The 17,706-nt window shown below is 49.1% G+C and overlaps 1 protein-coding gene across 1 annotated transcript in view; it reads left to right on the top strand.

The window, feature by feature from the left end:
* The first annotated feature begins 288 nt into the window (after positions 1–288).
* The window catches only part of SIAH3 (siah E3 ubiquitin protein ligase family member 3), a 68,502-nt gene continuing 51,084 nt past the window's right edge, over positions 289–17,706 (top strand). Inside the window, exon 1 of the mRNA XM_024755303.1 lies at positions 289–497. Within this exon, the coding sequence (XP_024611071.1) occupies positions 363–497 (135 nt within the window). The 5' untranslated portion in view covers positions 289–362. The remainder of the gene's footprint in view (positions 498–17,706) is intronic.

The following is a 17,706-nucleotide window of genomic DNA, read 5'->3' as shown; positions in this document are numbered from 1 at the left end:
TTTGTCAGCCTATCTCCCCAGCATTATGTATGGTTGGCTGTAATCACAAGATAAATGCAATGTGCTGATCTATGGTAATGTTCAATAATACATTCTCCGCCAGGCTCAATTCATCAGGGAGTTTCGGTAGGGGAGGCATTTGTTATTGGCTGTCTCTGCACCTCAAGGATAACATTTCTGTCCTTTTGATTGGCCGCCTCACTGCGGCAAGATTCTAACCGTCTTATGTTGATGATGAATACGAAAGCACAGTAAGCCGGGCTGGAGCGTAGTGTCTCAGGGGCTGCGCTCCTTCCAGAGCCCAAGGACTTACAGCTTCCTCCGCTGCCTTCCTGTGCCAACAACCCCCCCAAAAAGTTGTGATGCTTTTCTTCACCCAGTGCTTTGGGGCTGTGTTAGATCTCATTCACCTCCGCTTTCAACACTACAAGGCTAAACGGGTGTTCTCCGCCGCTGGGCAACTTGTCTGCGTTGTAAACCCCACGCACAACCTAAAGGTGAGTGGCTCTCTCTCGCTTGATGTTCCCGCGGCTTGGGTTCAAGTCCATCCTCCGGGGGCGTCTGTGACCCTCCCGCGAGCGCGGGGAACTCGCGGCAAAGGCTGGTCCACTGGCGCCAGGACGGTGTTGGGTACCCGGGGCCGGGGCCTCGGGGCTCATTCTCCCTCTCTTGGTGGTTGGATGCTCTCGGCGACAGTGTGTTGTTTCCCCGACTGGCAAGAGCAACTGGAGTGAGAGTCTTTTTTTTTTTTTTTTTCCACGCTATCAGCCTAGGACTGGGGCGGTGGACAGAGCAGGGGGCTTGCCCCTCTCTCTCCCAAGTATTTGTGGGCAAGTGTTTAGGAGACAGGATTTGAAAAGTTATTCAAATCGCAGTCTGTCCCACGTGCTGGAAAGGCAGGCGAGCACACGGATTTAGGAAGCTCCTCTGGCTGCCACTGAAGTAACTGGGGTCGGAGTGGGGGGACAGGAACCCCGAGGCAGGGATCTGGGAGTTGGGGAGAGGGCTCCTTCTTCAGAGTGTTTTCCCCTTGTGCTCAGACTCAGCGTGAGTGGGGATCGGGGGGGGGGCGGGGATGTCGGGAGGAGTTTGTCTTCTTTCCTTCCTTCGAGCTAGATGCGCCCGGTGCGCAGAGGACAGGAGGGGCAGATTTGCTTCAAGAGTATCGAAATGAAACCGGCCCCGAGCTGCCACTGCCCGAATCACCGCAGGCGCTGCGGGTGCCTCTTTGCTGTGGCCGCCCGCCCGGCTGCGCTTCCGACGCCGCTGCCGCTGCGTTTGTGCCTTTAGGTCAATGCCCTTTAAGAGAACAGCCAAAATAAGGGCTGGAGGGACCGCTTCACATCACCGCCAAGACTGGGGGAAATGAATGCAGAGCCCCTGGCTAGGGGAGGCAGGGGAGACGGGAAGGTAGGGCGGGAGCGGCGGTGCGAGGGCGCAGCTGAACTCCCCCCGGTGTGAAAGTCTGAGCCCAATGGGCTCTGTCCCCAAATAAACGATGGACTCGTTTGGGAGTTGCTTTCCTGTCCTCATTATACCCAAGGCGGAGTGACGGGGGAAGGGCACGTCTGCAGCGGAGCCACGGAATAGTCTCTACCAGAATAGAACTGTCATTATTCTGACCACTGCTGCTGGGCAGATGTTGCTTGTTGCTCATCACTTTATAAACTCTCTTCGGCTGGAGCCCTGCAGGCCAGTGCTGAAGGATGCCTCCCTGCAACCCCCCCACCCCCGCTTCCCCACAATTCCTGGAAGTCCTCAGGAGGGACAGCTGCCTGGAGCCCCTGGGGCCATATGCCAAGGCCACTCCTGGATGGAGGGGTGATGCGCTACTCTGGGACAGCTATGGTGCTCCTGACCTAGGAACCGGCTTTCCGCGGTCCCCAAGCTGTGACTAATACCATCTCCCTCAACCACTCAGCCTCCCCAACTGCAATCCCTCCTTCTCTCACTCTCTCTCTCCCTTTCTCCCTCCCCCCCTCCCCTCCTCTCTCTTCCCCTCATTCTCCTATTTTCTTTTTCCCTTCACGGCTTACTTTTATAAATGAGAATTCACCCCCAGTCATCCTTGGCAAAGCGAGTGTATGATGTACCTATTAAAATATGATGCTGAATTCCATTTTATGGCCACTTTTGAGACCGCATTCAAACTCCCATTGTTTTGTCGCTTTACATTAGTTAGTTTTCCCTGTGGTAAGAAATTTTGTTTATTCCTGTTTCGCATTTTAAGACCTTTACAAATTTTTTATAAGACTTAGCATTTCCAAAGTTTGAATTTGGATGGTTCGTTGGCTGCAGCAGGTGACGGAGGGGAAGAAGGGTGCTAAGATCTTGGTGTGGGGTGGAGTGAAAAGCATCTGTGTGTATGTTTCAGTGATGTCAGCCTGGATATTGACAGGTAGTCCTGCTGCCCGGACTCAGGAGTCCAGAGTCAGTGTCCGAGTCCTTGGGTCAGTGCTGACTAGCTGTGTGACCTTGAAGGACTCGATGTCTCTGAGCCTTCCCTCCCTCACCTGCAAAATTAACCTATGTATCTTTAGCCTGCCTCCTCCACGACTCTGTGAGGCTGAAAAAGAGATGATACTCAAGGTAGCTGTGCTTTATAACGGTCTCCTCCGAAAAAAGATTACATTATCGTACATAATTTGTACGGTTCCATTAGGAACTTCAAAAGTTATCACTTAAAGCCTTCAGCCAACTTAGTAACATAAAAATAGGTGACATATGCTTTGAGAGGCTATTTCCCATGGCTCACTTTTTCACATACATTCTCATTTGGCTTTTCATTTCCTATAAAAAGCCACTTAGAGAGTTTGCTCAGATGAGTGTCACTGCAGATAAACAAATCAAATCGACGGCCGCTAATGTTACCAGGGGTTGCAGCAGGACACACAGGATTTACAGAGGCTGTACCAGGTGGAGACAGACTTCCGCATCCCAGGTTGCCCCTGGGGAGGTCTCATCCAGGCTCCAGGTGGCCCATCAGGTAAGTTTTACCTGCTTCTCAAACCTGAGGGCTAACAACCCTTTGGAGCTTATAAAGGAACAGTTCTCTAGGAAAATTGCTACCCCATCACTGATATTAAAAAATGCATAAAACCTCGAAAGAAACTGCCCCTTCTCAGCGTTCCTTTCCATAGGCAGACCACAGAAGTATGCCTTAGATGTAATAAGCTGTGATCCACATAGGAAGAAAAATTCTTCTTTTAAAGAAAAAAAAAAAAAAAGCTGTGGCAATGTTAACCCAGAATAGCTATTGATCTGCGGTGCCTCCCCGCATTTTGTAATGACAGGCTGGTACATAAAATGGTGACGAAGGACAGAGAGACTGCAACCTTGCTTTCAATTTTCTAGGTTGCATATTGCTACAAAGAGGGCTGGGAAGCCTGTGTTTTTCTTTGTGGAAGCATTTTTTGCACTTTGTCCTTTCCTGAGAATGCTAGCAGTACTTTACGACCTGAGGCAAGTGCTGAGTTATAATCAAAATTCACTTACTGAGCAGACAAAATTGTGTATTTACCGTGCTTCTATGGGTCACCTTCAGTCTCAATTTTATTATGGCGATTACTCGGTAACCTGGGATTCCTTCAAGCAAGCTGATGCCTTTCCTTCTAAGTGGAAGGCAGAAGCCTTCCTGGGGAATGCAGACAACCCAGTTAAAGCCATTACACTCCTTAAGCCCACCCTGCTTTAAAGGGGTGTTTAGAGTCGCTGGCCTGGAATAGGAGGGTCTTCTGCTTCAAGAAGAATCCATAGCAGAGCTGGCTCTGTGGACTGCAAATGGCACTCCGTGTTGCCCTGTGTCTGTCTGTCTGTCTCTGCCTACAGGGATGGCTCCTTAAAGGGACCCGGGCCCCCACTTCTCCTTCCCACCCCATGAAAAGGGACCACCAAGGAGCCGGTGACCTTGGCTGGCTGCCATCTGCTTCCCCATTCATGGAGGTCACTGAAATGTGGCCCACGGGCTGCAGGCTGGCACCGGGGAGGGTGCGGACTCCTGGTCCTGATTCAGCACTGCTTTCTCCCTCGTGTCCTTTGCTTGTTTCCAAACCAAGAAAGCCTTTCTCTCCTGGATCCTCTCCCGGCTCCTCTCCCATCGACACTCGCTGCTTGTACAATGCCCTGCCCCGGGCAGCCCTCCCTGCTTCTGTCCCATCCCTAGAGGTGCCCTTTGAGGGGTGACCTGGCCAGTCTCTGCACCCAGGCCTCTCCAGGGAAGGGTCTGTAGTGGCAGCCAGACCCCTCTGGGGTCAGTGCTCAGCGCTTCCCAAGCGGACAGGCGCTGATCTGAGGCTGGCTGGGCGACTTCCTCCCTGTAGCCACAGTGCTTGGTAAACGAGGTTCTGAAAGAAGTCCAGCAAAACACTTTCTGGCAGACTTCCAAAAGGCCCCCACCAGGGCCAATGTCATTGCTGAGACCCCCAGTGCCCTCCCCGGCACCCAGACCCGAGGGCGGAACCTCTCCCACCTCTCCTGGAAGGCTATTCATACCTCCATCCAGCCGGTCCAGTCCCTGGAGCTCTTTTCGATTATTACCCGTTAACCTTGAGTTGACAGACAAACAGACAGACACACACACACACGCTCACAGTCACACACACAGTGGGAAGGGCATATGGGACAATGACGGCTTTAATTTGTGCCTGACAGATACTAAATCTAAAATTAGGGCATTTTAGTACGATCACTTAAAGCATCCATGTGCCTTTCATTCTAAGACCAACCCTTATGGATGAACGTGTTCTGAGTGATGGTGGAGCTGGTGGACTGGGGATCATTAAAGGAGGAAGCTGAGGAGAGGCAGGGGGGCAAGGGCAACCCTCACCTCTACCGTTCATGGGCTGATCTTTGGAGATCCCGCGCCTGCCCTGGGGCTTTCACTAACTCTGCTTGACATAGCATGGCAGGCAGCTGAAGGAACGCTAAAGACATGAACATCGTTTTTAGAGGTTTAGAGGTGGTCCTGGAGTATTCAGCCTGAATAACTAGCTTAAGGCAGTTAAAGGCTTCCGATAAGATTGTTTCATAGGCAGGGTGTGGGTTGCTCAGCTCTTCCTGACACAGCCATGTCTGAGGGTCGCATCCCCAGTCTTCTGGACATTTCACCATCTTCCTTTGCTGCCCAGGCTGGAGGCTCTTCACAGCTCCAACAGCACCTTAGACGGGGGCGGGGGAAGGATGAGGGAGGAGCTGAGCTGGCTGTCCTCACTCTGTGAGTGTTATTATAAAGGCTTTCCCTTGCTGCCTCCTCCAGCCCTTTGGTTTCTGTGAATATTATAAGACACTAGACACTGTAGGCACAGAGCAGTCATGCGGCTTTTCTGGTTAATGGTGATTGCAAATGAGGCTCCTGAGTCATATAACTGGAGGCGCGAGCCCCGAGCAGCCATTCGGTTAGCAGCGTGCTGGTGACGGGGAACAGGGGAGGCTGAAGCTGGCGCAGAGGTGATGTGAGCCCCTTGCCTCCGTACTGCATTTATCCGGCAGCCCCAGAGCAAATTTTGTGGCTCTCCCTTCACCATGGTCCCTCAAGCTGCAGGGACTGTTTGGAAGAAATGAGAAAACTGAGACTGAACACTTTTTTTGAAATCCACAGAGAGGTCAGAGTTATTTGGATGGCTTCCCTGGGGCAAGGCAGAACGTTTCTCTAGCAATTAACAATAAGAAAAATAAAATTAACTGTCTGGGGTGGTATTTTACTCTTAACAAAGTCATCTGGACTCAACCAACTCTGTTCCCCAAAGGGGAAAGGTGGCCTGTTTAGACACAAAGTGCCACGTGGAAGGGGTTACCTGGAGAACGGAGCTCCGTTCTCTATGGCTCAGAGAGTGACGGGGAGAATGTCAGAACTGGGAGCCTGAACCGTCTTAGTTTACAATTGAGGAAACGGAGGCCAGAGAGGGGAATGACTTGTATTCGGTTCCTACGGCTGCTGTAACAAATTACCACAAATGGGGCAGCTGAAAATCAGAGTGATCTATTTCTCAGAGAAATCAGGAGGCTGGAAGTCCAAAATCAAGGTGTCAGCAGGGCCAGGCCTCTCCAAGGCTCCAAGGAAGAGTCTGTCCCTTGCCTCATCTGGCTTCTGAGAACTCCACGTGCTTTTAGGCTTGTGGCCACATCCCTCCAATCTCTGCCTCTGGGGTCACATGGCCTCCTTCTCTCCTTTGTGTGTACATCTTATAAGGATACAGGTTATTGCATTTAGGGCCTCCTTGGGTGATCCAGGGTAAGCTTCTCATTGCAAGATCCTTAATTTAATCTCACCTTCGGTCATGTAATATTCACTGTCTTGCTAGTTAAGGTAACATTCACAGGTTCCAGGCATTAGGATGTGAATCTATCTTTTCAACCCACTACTCGACTTTTGCAGAGTCAACCTATTTAGCGGCAGAATTTAGGAACCAGAAGTCGGCTCTCCTGATGTCAGACCTAGATCCCCTGCACTGCCCCAGGCTGCCTTCCAATTAGCCCTAACTAAATATCCCTTGCATGCTGTGGAAGCAGAAAATTGCGGGAACCCCCCTTCCTGCACCCCATCAGGCCCAGGCCAGCAGTGTGACCCCATGGGCTGCACCACACACCCACCATCTCCCCTTTGTCAGATCCACATTTCAATTTGGAGCCTCTCCATCCTCCTCCCTTATTCTCCTTCCCCCTCCATAAATCTTCTTCCCTTTTCTTTTCTGAATTATTTTAAAAACAATATAATTAACATGGATGCATGCACATCATATTTAAAAATCACATGGAAAGAGATACACTGTCAAAAGCATAGAGCATAGGGAATTCCCTGGCGGTCTAGTGGTTAGGACTCCATGGTTTTACTGCTGAGGGCCTGGGTTTAATCCCTGGTCGGGGAACTAAGGTCCTGCAAGCCACGAGGCCAAAAAAAAAAAAAAAGCATAGAGCATTATATTTTGCCCTTAGTACATATTTTATAAATCCACCAGGTCAATATGGGGAGAAGCAGTGGGTGTAGGAAAAAAACATGGGCTTTGGGGCAGACAGGTCTGAACTCAAATCCAGGCTGTGCCATTGGCCGATGTGTGATTTTGAACAAATGACTGCCTCTCAGAGGCTCCATTTCCTCCTCTATAAGAAGGACAAAAGAATGCCCACCTTGTGACCACCTAGAGGGGTGGGATAGGGAGGGTGGGAGGGAGACACAAGCGGGAGGGGATATGGGGGTATATGTATACATATAGCTGATTCACTTTGTTATACAGCAGAAACTAACACACCACTGTAAAGCAATTATACTCCAATAAAGATGTTAAAAAAAAAAAAAAAACGCCCACCTTCTATGGCCGCTGCAGGCGTAAATGAGTTCACAGAAGGAAAATGTCTACCACAGAGGAGAGAGTAGATAAATAGTAGCAGTTATTGTCAACACGGGTCATTACAATAAAAACTAAAGCCACTCCTGGGAAGTTAGAGTCAACTCCCCGAAACCCCACCTTCCGTCTTTCTCCGCCTCTCCTCCCTCCCGGCAGGCCTCAGTGCTTGCTGTTCCTTGGTATCCGTGAATTGCCCTTGGCCTTGAAGAGATTTTGAACGGAACCATTTCTTGCCTTACGTAGAAGTCAGATTTGTCCTTACTGCCTAACTTCAAAGAAAGCCCTGAACCCTGCTTGGGTTCTGAGCCCTGAAGTGCAATGGGAGAGGAGGGGCTGGGGCTGGGAGGACACGTGTGCCTGCGGTGGAACAGGGGCTGAGGAGCTGGTGCCCGTCATCGGAGCCAGGAGCCATGCGGATGAGGCCCCTTTTCCTCCCACCCCGGGAACGGGCCCTCGTGACTTATGCATGCTTTCTTTTCATTAGAGGCAGCTGACTAGCACAGGGGCAAGCGGCCCTGTGAGGGGCACCTGATCCGGAGGGCGTGGGTCTGAGGCTGAGTGACACCGCTGAGAGATGCAGAGGGGTGGGGAGAGGTAGGTGGGCAAAACCTGCAAGCCCCCTGGGAGACTGGACATTTTCTCTCTGCCCTTCAGTTCATTCTGCCTTGAGGAAGTAGCTTCCCTCTGAGCTGGGCAGGATGAAGGGGGTTGATGCTTAATGGAGGATGCAGCCCCTGGCATCAAGGGCAGGTGAGGGGTGCTCTGACCTTTCTAAGCCAAGAAAGAATTCCTGGATCCCACTGTCATTGGACACTTTTTAAAAAGCACGGAGGTAGGCCACAGGGCTGAGTTCCCTTACTCCAACCTGAGTTTCTACACACACACACACACACACACACACACACACACACACACACACACACACAGAGTCAGTGAAGGTTCTGAGATGCCAACCTGTTTGTACCCTGAGTGGTCTCTGAATAGCACAAGATCACAGGGTACAGGGCTCCCCTGGTGGCACAGTGGTTAAGAATCCATCTGCCAACACACTATATATATATATATATATATATAAAGATCACAGGGTACGAAGCCCACTGGATGGGGAAACCTGGTCCCCAGCACTGTGGAGGAAAGCACGGAGATGAACAAGGTCCCTCTCCCCAGCCCAACCTGTAATTGACCACTCCAGCCTCAGGAAAGAGGTAAAAGGGGGAAGTCAGTGATGGGTGAGAAAAGAGCAACATTCTAGCTGAGGTCCTGGAATATGGGCTTTGGAGTCAGACTGATCTGGGTTTGAATCCAATGCTGTCACTTGCCTGGAGTAATCTCTTTGACTTCCCTAAGCCCGCATTTCCTCAACTATAAAATGACTGTTCTGAAGGTGAAATATTGTGATATACATCAAGTGCTTAGCATAGCACCCAGCACCTAATACACACTCCATAAATGGTAACCATCACTGCTAGTAAGTGGAGTCCCTTAGAGATGTTACCTGATGCACAAGATGTGACCAAGATTCTTTTGCCCAACTTGTATGAGTGATCAAACTTCTACTCAAACTGGATGTTGGGGGAAAGAGAGGGATGGGTCAGCAGTAACAGGACCTGTCTGTTGAGTGACCAAGATTTTGAGCATGGCAGGTCCAAGCTCAGAGAACCAGAGCCACACTCCAGTTCCAGGTCCTGGTCTAACAGATGAGGCCCAAAGGGGTGATGCCCAAGGTCACAGCTGATAAGGGGCAGGGTCCGCTGCTCTACCTGGGCCACCACACTGCTGGGGGGTAGGGGCGTTGGATAAGGATGCTGCCTGTCTACTATGACCCATACACACTGGGCATCTTCCCAAGGGGTCCCTGTCCTCAGGACCTTGCCAAGGTATAAACCAGCCGGGTGAGAGCGGGGCGTTAAAAAGGCAATGTTCCTCATGTCTCTAGTGCTGGCACAAATACATAGCGAGTGACTGAGATGAGGCTCTACGTGAAATCACCTAAGCCAGGAAGCCATGACCCCAGGCTTTCACATAGCAGGGTGGATCAAGTTCTGCTACAAAAGGCTGCATTTTCATCTTGACCTTGGCCCCAGGATGAAAGCACCATCAGAAACCAGCCTAATGTTTTTAGCAGAAGAACAAAGGTCTTGTGGATAATTTAGAATTGTGGTATAACAGGAAATAGCAGTTTTACTTGCAACATGCTGTATCTCAATAATTCCTTAGTCCTTTAATGGATGTTTAATCACGAACCGGTGATTAGGAGGGAGCTGTGAGCCGCAGAGCTATCTCCAGGTGGCACAGAGAACTCCAGCCAGGAGACACTGGCCTGTGGAAGGGACAGGGCCCCACAGGACGAAACTGGAGAGTGTCCTCTATGGAAGGGAAAGGCCATCGCAGACCACATTTGGGGATGGAAGACGGCGTTAGCATGGCATTAGGAAGGCTCCACAGAAACAGAACCAAATCAGATCAATACCAGATTTTACAAAAGACTGGCCAGCCCATCTAGCGATCTGCCCAGCTTTGCAGCCAATGCCATGGTCCCTCAGATCTAATTCCTACGACTTCACCAAGGATGTGCTGGGAAGTCCCAGGCAAGTAGTCACTCAGAAGCTCGCGTTCCCTTTCTATAAATTAGAGGTATATTGTGACTTAGGCTAAGCTGGCTACATATCCTGAAATCCACAGACTGTCGTCTTCTGCTGTCACAGTTACGCACACAATAATAACAGCAATGATCAGAACAACCACAAAATAGCTCCCATTTATTGAAGGCGTGCTATGTCTAGGAACTGTGTTAAATGCTATGCATTTGATTCTCCCTTGGAAATAGTATATTATCATTCTATCAAAGCAAAGGAAAGGTAAAGCGCTTACTCACTCTTACACAACTGTTTGTGGCGGAGCCGTTTAAAATTAAAATTCTGCGCTTTTAAGCACTTCTTGGTATGTCATCCCTCAGTGTTCTCTTTTCACAACAAACAACTGGCCATAGGACTAATATTGAATATATTATATTTCATTTAAAAATACTGAGCTAAGATCCTGTCTCATTCACCCTCTGTCTGCATACGTCAAACACACACAGATGCCCCAGCTCCTGGGGGCCGATCCTGGGAGGCATGCTCTAGGCTCCCCAGGGCTGCCTGGTGGAATGGAGCCCTGTGGCCAATGGCAGTGACTCTGTCCCTTCCTCCTGCTTCCTGGAATCACTTCCCAAATAAACCACTGCATCCAAGTTTTTATCTCAGGCTCTACTTTGGGGGAACCCAAGTTAAAACTACATATGTGTATATGTTTTTTGTTTTTTGTTTTTTTTGCGGTACACGGGCCTCTCACCGTTGTGGCCTCTCCCGTTGCGGAGCACAGGCTCCGGACGCGCAGGCTCAGCGGCCATGGCTCACGGGCCCAGCCGCTCCGCGGCACGTGGGATCTTCCCGGACCAGGGCACGAACCCGTGTCCCCTGCATCGGCAGGCGGACTCTCAACCACTGCGCCACCAGGGAAGCCCTGTGTATATGTTTTTGAATTAGCTCACGTTTATTGAGCACTCACTAAGTGCTAAGTGTGATGCTAAGCGATTTACCTGAATTGCCTTTTAAAAAATCCTCAGAACTACGCCGACAATCTATCCCCAAATTACACACAAGGAAGCTGAAGCACAGAGAGATTAAGTAACTTGTCCAAGGATGCAGCCAATCAGTGGTAGAGTTTAGCTGGAATGTGGCTCTTACCCTGCCACACCAGTTCTCTGAGATCCACAGGCCTTCGGAGTTTCCTTTCCCACTAGCAGCCATACTTTATTACTAAATTTATTTTCTTAAACGAAAATCGAAGAGGAACGCGATTTTAAGGACCATCTTCTACCTCACTTAACTGAGCCTCTACCTTGATTAGGGGAAGGGTCGACCGTTCCCCCTAACGCTCTTCGAACATTTCCTTTTTCCAAAACTGCCGTGGGAAGAACCGAGTTGAGGGAGGTGTCCGGGTGAGAGGTGAGCTTCTGGGAGGACGGCGGAATGACGTTTGTGAGCCCTGTTTCCAGGGTACAAGCTGGAGCCGCGAGGGGCAGCGTCTATACTGACTTCAGGGGGCATGAGGAAAACGCTCAGCCAGGCGCTGTGGAGGGGAGGCCACCAAGGTAATCCCCCAGGGGTCACCTCATCCAGCAGCTCCGACATCTGGGGAAAGTCACAGAGGCTGCAGAGGGCTCACGGGGGACACTGACACGAAGGAACTAAAGGAATTCTGTGAGGAAAGTGCCTCAGACTTGAGCGATGTGCCATCACCACCATTCCCAGCCCCGCATGACCCCTGCTCATCCCCACGGCCCTCGGGGTGACAGCCTGAAGGACCACAGCGGGGGCAGGGGGCTGGCACTGCAGGCACCTCTGCCGACCCCAGCCCTGCCCGGCCTCCCCGTAAGCAGGAGAGCTGATAAGCACGTGAAGAAGCCGCCTCATTGAAAAGACAGTCTCTTCAGCAAGTGGTGCTAGGAAAGCTGGACAGCCTCATGTACATCAATGAAGTTAGAAGACACCCTCACACCATACACACAAATAAACTCAAAGGGGCTTAAAGACTTAAATATAAGACACAACACCATAAAACTCCTAGAAGAGAACATAGACCAAAAAACTTTCTCTGACATAAATCGTAGCGATATTTTCTTACATGAGTCTCCCAAGGCAAAAGAAATAAAAACAAAAATAAACAAATGGGACCTAATCAAGCTTATAAACCTTTGCACAGCAAAGGAAACCATCAACAAAATGAAAAGACAACCTACAGTTTGGGAGAAAATATTTGCAAACAATGTGACTGACAACGGCTTAATTTCCAAAATATACAAACAGCTCATAGAACTCAATATCAAAAAAACAAACAACCCAATCAAAAAATAGTCAGAAGGGCTTCCCTGGTGGCGCAGTGGTTGAGAGTCCGCCTGCCGACGCAGGGGACACGAGTTCGTGCCCCGGTCCGGGAAGATCCCACGTGCTAAAAAAAAAAAAAAAAAAAAAGTCAGAAGACCTAAATAGAAATTTCTCCAATGAAGACATACAGATGGCCAACAGGCACATGAAAAGATGGTCCACATCGCTAGTTATTAGAGAAATGCAAATCAAAACGACAATGAAGTATCACCTTACATGGGTCAGAATGGCCATCATCAAAAAGTCTACAAATAATAAATGCTGGAGAGGGTGTGGAGAAAAGGGTAGCCTCCTACACTGCTGGTGGGAATGTAAATTGGTGCAGCCACTATGGAAAACAGTATGGAGGGTCCTTAAAAAACTAAAAAATAGAACTACCATATGATCCAGCAATCCCACTCCTGGGTATATATCTGGAAAAGACAAAACCTCTAATTCAAAAAGATACATGCACCCTAATGTTCATAGCAGTGCTATTTACAATAGCCACGGCATGGAAACAACCCAAGTGTCCATCAACAGATGAATAGATAAAGAAGATGCGGTACAGATACACAATGGAATATTACTCGGCCATAAAAAAGAATGAGATATTGTCATTTACGGCAACATGGATGGACCTAGAAATTATCATACTGAATGAAGTCAGACAGAGAAAGACAAATATTATATAATATTCCTTATATGTGGAATCTACAAAATAATACAAATGAACTTATTTACAAAACAGAAACAGACTCACAGACATAGAAAACAATCTTATGGTTACTAAAGGGGAAAGGGAGGGATGAATTAGGAGTATGGAATTAACAGATACACACTACTATATATAAAATAGATAAACAACAAGGTCCTATTGCATAGCACAGGGAACTATATTCAGTGTCTTGTAATAAGCTGTAATGGAAAAGAATCTGAAAAAGAATATACATATATATGTGTGTGTGTGTGTGTGTGTGTGTGTGTGTGTGTGTGTGTGTGTGAACTGAATCATTTCGTCTACACCTGAAGCTAACACAATATTGTAAATCAACTATAGTTCAATTAAAACAAATAAATAACAAAAGACAAAAAAATAGAAGCTGCCTCATGAAGCCCCAGTGATGCATCTGTTTATGGTAATTAAATAAAGCCAGTTGGACCCTTCTCAGCGTGCTTGCTGAAGTCAGTGCCAGACACCTGAGGCTCTCCAAGAACCCAAGAGAAATGAGAGCGGAAAGGCGGGCTCCCAGGCACTCACCACGGCTCCATGAAAATGCTCGGCCGAGGAGGCTTCCTCAGAACCGAGAGGCTGGAGCCCTTATCTGCGGTCTGGCTCTGTTCCCACGGGGTCTTAGGCAAGTCATTTAACCTTGGCTTCTCCATCTGTCAGGTGAGAGGTGACACTTGCTCTGTGCCTCCCTCCTGGGTGACCTTGGTGTGCGGAGGACCGCTCTTCACTGCTGACCTCATCCACACGTGGTCTCTTTTCAAAGGGGTTTGAGACAATTGAAGCCAAATGGTAGCGTGAACAGGTGAATAAAATGGAAGAAAAATGGAGGACGCAAGTAGTTAATTGGAAAGCTTAACCCATTTATCCTGACAGAAATTTAGTAGAGAAGTGAAATTCTACAGATGTATTTTAAACACCTCTCAGTGTACTGGAAAGATCATGGCCTTTGGACTCAGATGTGGCTTCAAATTTAGTTCCAATATTCATAGCTGTGTGACCCTTGGCAAGTGACAACCCCTCTGAGCTTCATTTTTCTTGTCTATAATAAGACAAATGCTGAGAAGCTGGTGGAGGATTAAACGGGACAAATACATGCGAAAGCCCCTAGATCAGTGCCAAGCACGCAGTAGTACCCTCGTAGACGTTGATTTCTTTTTGCCTTCCTTCCTTCCTCTTTTCATTTTTTTTTCCCATGGTAAATAAGGAAGTCTCCAGGAAACACTTCTGGCATTATTTGAATAGTGGGTTACAGGAAACTCTCTGAGAATGAGAAAGTTTGAAATTATGAAAGGAAGAGAGCTTGTCATGCAGGAAAGGGAGAAATCTTCAAGATGAGAAATGACTCGGTTAACTTATCCAGTCACCAGATGAGTCTTTTACATTCTCTACATCGTATTTTTGTTATCTGGGTGTAGAATTAATACAGTAAGTTCTCTCTACAACTGAGCTCTCCCAAGGGTATCTGGGAGTAGGACAGGGAACCCTGGGAGGATGTTTTTTCCACGTGAAGCTGGGAAGACCAGGGGCAGGGTCACTGTCAGGGAGGGCAAGGGGTACAACTCCAGACAGACGTGAAACTTTGCAACATCAGGACGCCTGGGCGGTCTAGGGGGCGCTAGAACCTGCCAGTCCCCTGTTCCTGGAGCTGGCACTGGACGGCAGACGTCTGCACATTTTCTACTAACCAATTAGAAAGTAAAGATGATAAGTGCAGCTCCTTCTTGCACTCTGAGGTCACGTGGGTGTGTCCAGGCAGGCAAAGAGACAACCAGCAAAATACCAGGCAACTGGCTGGTATCAGGGATGTGCAGCAGCAGGAAGCAGCCCGTGCCGCCTCCTCTGTATAGCCTGTCCTGATAACCTCTCTCCCCAGGGAGAATCAAACCTGCCTTGTCCACCTCAACTGAATTGATGTTCCTCACAGCCCTCAGACTCTTCCATTCTATGCAACCATTTGCACATTTGTGTCCCTGTCACACACGGTGAGACACCCCCCCCCCAAGGCCCTGTATCCCCAGGCCTCGCGTAAACGACCATGGCACACTAGGTGCTTGGTGAATGCGGGTCTAATTAATGAATGGAAGGCTCAGGACTGTAAGAACATGGTAAGGAAGCGGAAGAACTGAGCGGGTTAGCAAGACAGAGGTTCAAGGGTAGGAAAGAGACAAAGCCCGTCTCCTGAAGCCTACGCTAAGCTGGAAACTTATGAGGAGGACAGTCGGGTTACAAGGCCAGAGCTAGACGAGCAGTGAAATTTGGCCCAAGCCCCCGCAAGTCCCTCCTGCTTGAGGACAGTGTTGGGTTTCTGAGCCTGGACTGGGTCTGGGCTCACAGTTGGGGTCAGTGATTCAATCAAGTGTAGTGTGATGCTGAGGGAGGGACTCTGGAGCCACGCTGCCTGGGTTCAACCACTGCCTCTGCAGCTATAAGCTGTGCAACGTTGGACTTGCAACCTAGCTTTTTTCGGCCTCAGTTTTCCCATCTGTAAAATGGGAATCGTAACAGTAGTACTTGTATCCTGGGATTGTTGTAAGGGCTGTTGTTGTCATTACCGGATGCAAGGAAGGCACACTTAGTCCACAGGTCCTGACAGTGATGCAGTGTAAGAGGAAAGAGGAATCTAGTGGGTTCTGACTTCTATCCACTCTATTACAGCTGCTCTACCTTAAACTGGGTAGTTGATCATCTGCAGGTCAGTTCTCTCTCTACATGCTGCTGAAAAATGTTTTAAGGTCCACGTTGGGAGAGTCTGGGAGTCACTACCATGATGGTGCCACAGGTACTTTTAAAAGAACATGGGTTTGGGCTTGGTTTGCTGGTGTATTCAAATGAACCAGTGGGTTTTGTGGTTTAGGCTTTCTGTCTTTATATTCTACCTAAAAGAGACAAAAGAACATTAGAAAGCTCCTTTAGATGTTAAAGTTCCTTTCTGTTTTTAAAGGCACATTTACTATGAGCCAGGCACGCTGTTCTAATTACAAATATTAACTCACTGAATCCTTAAAATAACCCTGTGAAATGGGGCGATAACTCTCACTAGTATACAGATGAAGAAAGAGGCAGAGAGAGGGTAAGCACTGTGTCCGCAGCCACACAGCACTGAGAGGTGGAGCCAGGAGCATGAACTCAGGAGCCTGGCCCCAGAGCTGCTCCGGTGTCTCCTGTTACACCTGTTATGCCAGAAGATCTAAGTTTAGGTAAATTCACAGGAAGGTAAGCGGGCCTCTCCCAGCCCAGGGTGGGTTGAGCTGCCTGATGGTGCTAGGGTAGCTCAGTCTTTCCTGCTGGAAGGAAAGGAGTATCCCACAGACCACATCAGACTCCCTGGGTTGACTCCAAGTGGCCCAGCTTTGGAAGGGAAGTTCTGTGGCCCCCCCAGAAAAGGAGCTGAGAACCCAGGCAGGCAACCCCCATGAGGTCAAGGACACTGCCTGCCAGCTATGGGGCCTGAGCACCCAGGGAGCACAGCCCTGTAACCTGAGACCTTAGAGGCAGATCGCTTCTTCCCCTTGGTTTACTATTACCTCTCAGATGGTCCCTGACTCAGACAGAGGACTGGGGGCCTGGGGGACTTCCTCCCTCTTCTCAGCAAGTGGAGGGAGCCCCAGGGAGCCCCACGGATGCTGGTAAACAGGTGTACGTGATCGCCAGGCCTTCACAATTGGACAGCCTTTCCTTTCCCCTGACAGAGGTAAATGTTGATAACTCAGTGATGATGATAAAAATTGTAAAGTGCCAAGCACAGCATGTTTACTTACAAAAGCCAGGAAATAATTGCTGCGGCCTTGCTGGTAAGAAAACCAGTGGTTGAGTCCAGGATAATTCTAGTAAGAAATTGGCACCCAGGGATTAATTGTTTAGAATGTAATGACCGCTACAACCCAAATGAATGAGAACAGAAGACAGTTTCCAATTTGAGTCTCAGGAATGAAACAGACCTTGCCAGGCTGGCTGATACAGAAAAAGAGAATGGAGGACTTTTTTTTTTTTTAACCTCACTACCGACTGGGCGAAAAAATCAGAAAGCATTTTGCAAGAACACCTTCTGAGAAGACTAGCCCGAAATCTGTGAGGACGCCTCAGGAAAACTCTTTTTTTTTTTTTTTTTTTTTTGCGGTATGCGGGCCTCTCACTGTTGTGGTCTCCCCGTTGCGGAGCACAGGCTCAGCGGCCATGGCTCACGGGGGCAGCCGCTCCGCGGCATGTGGGATCTTCCCAGACCGGGGCACGAACCCACGTCCCCTGCATCGGCAGGCGGACTCTCAACCACTGCGCCACCAAGGAAGCCCCAGGAAAACTCTTGATTGATTAGTGAAAGCCTGGCTGAGCTCGTCCTAGAATCCCTGAGCAGGTTTGGGGGCAGCAAGGCAGGGGTGAATCATCACCGCGCTGAGGGAGAGGGAACGGGTGCCAAGCATGGAGACAGACCCGCCCCTGACACTTCAGCTTGACCTTCAGCAGATCACCCCTGCTTTCTCAATCTGCCCTCTCCTGCAAATCTGGGATGGACTGCAGTACTTACCCTGCCAACCTCAATGGCTTATTGTAAGGATCAAACAAGAAAATACCTGGCAAAGTGCTTTGTGATCTTTAAATCACAATGTGGGTGGAAAAATTACCCCCTTCCACATCCTTTTGTTTGCTTAGCCCTTGTTGTTCTAAAAAGGACTCAAGGCAACCTGCCTATTTTTTCCTCATTTCTTGCAGAGTAATAAGTACTCTGTAG

Source organism: Neophocaena asiaeorientalis, unplaced genomic scaffold, assembly GCF_003031525.2.
Source record: "Neophocaena asiaeorientalis asiaeorientalis breed wild unplaced genomic scaffold, Neophocaena_asiaeorientalis_V1.1 scaffold59, whole genome shotgun sequence".
Taxonomy (NCBI): Eukaryota; Metazoa; Chordata; class Mammalia; order Artiodactyla; family Phocoenidae; genus Neophocaena; species Neophocaena asiaeorientalis.
The sequence above is the reverse complement of the archived record's forward strand: the minus strand, read 5'-3'. Positions and strand labels throughout refer to the sequence as shown.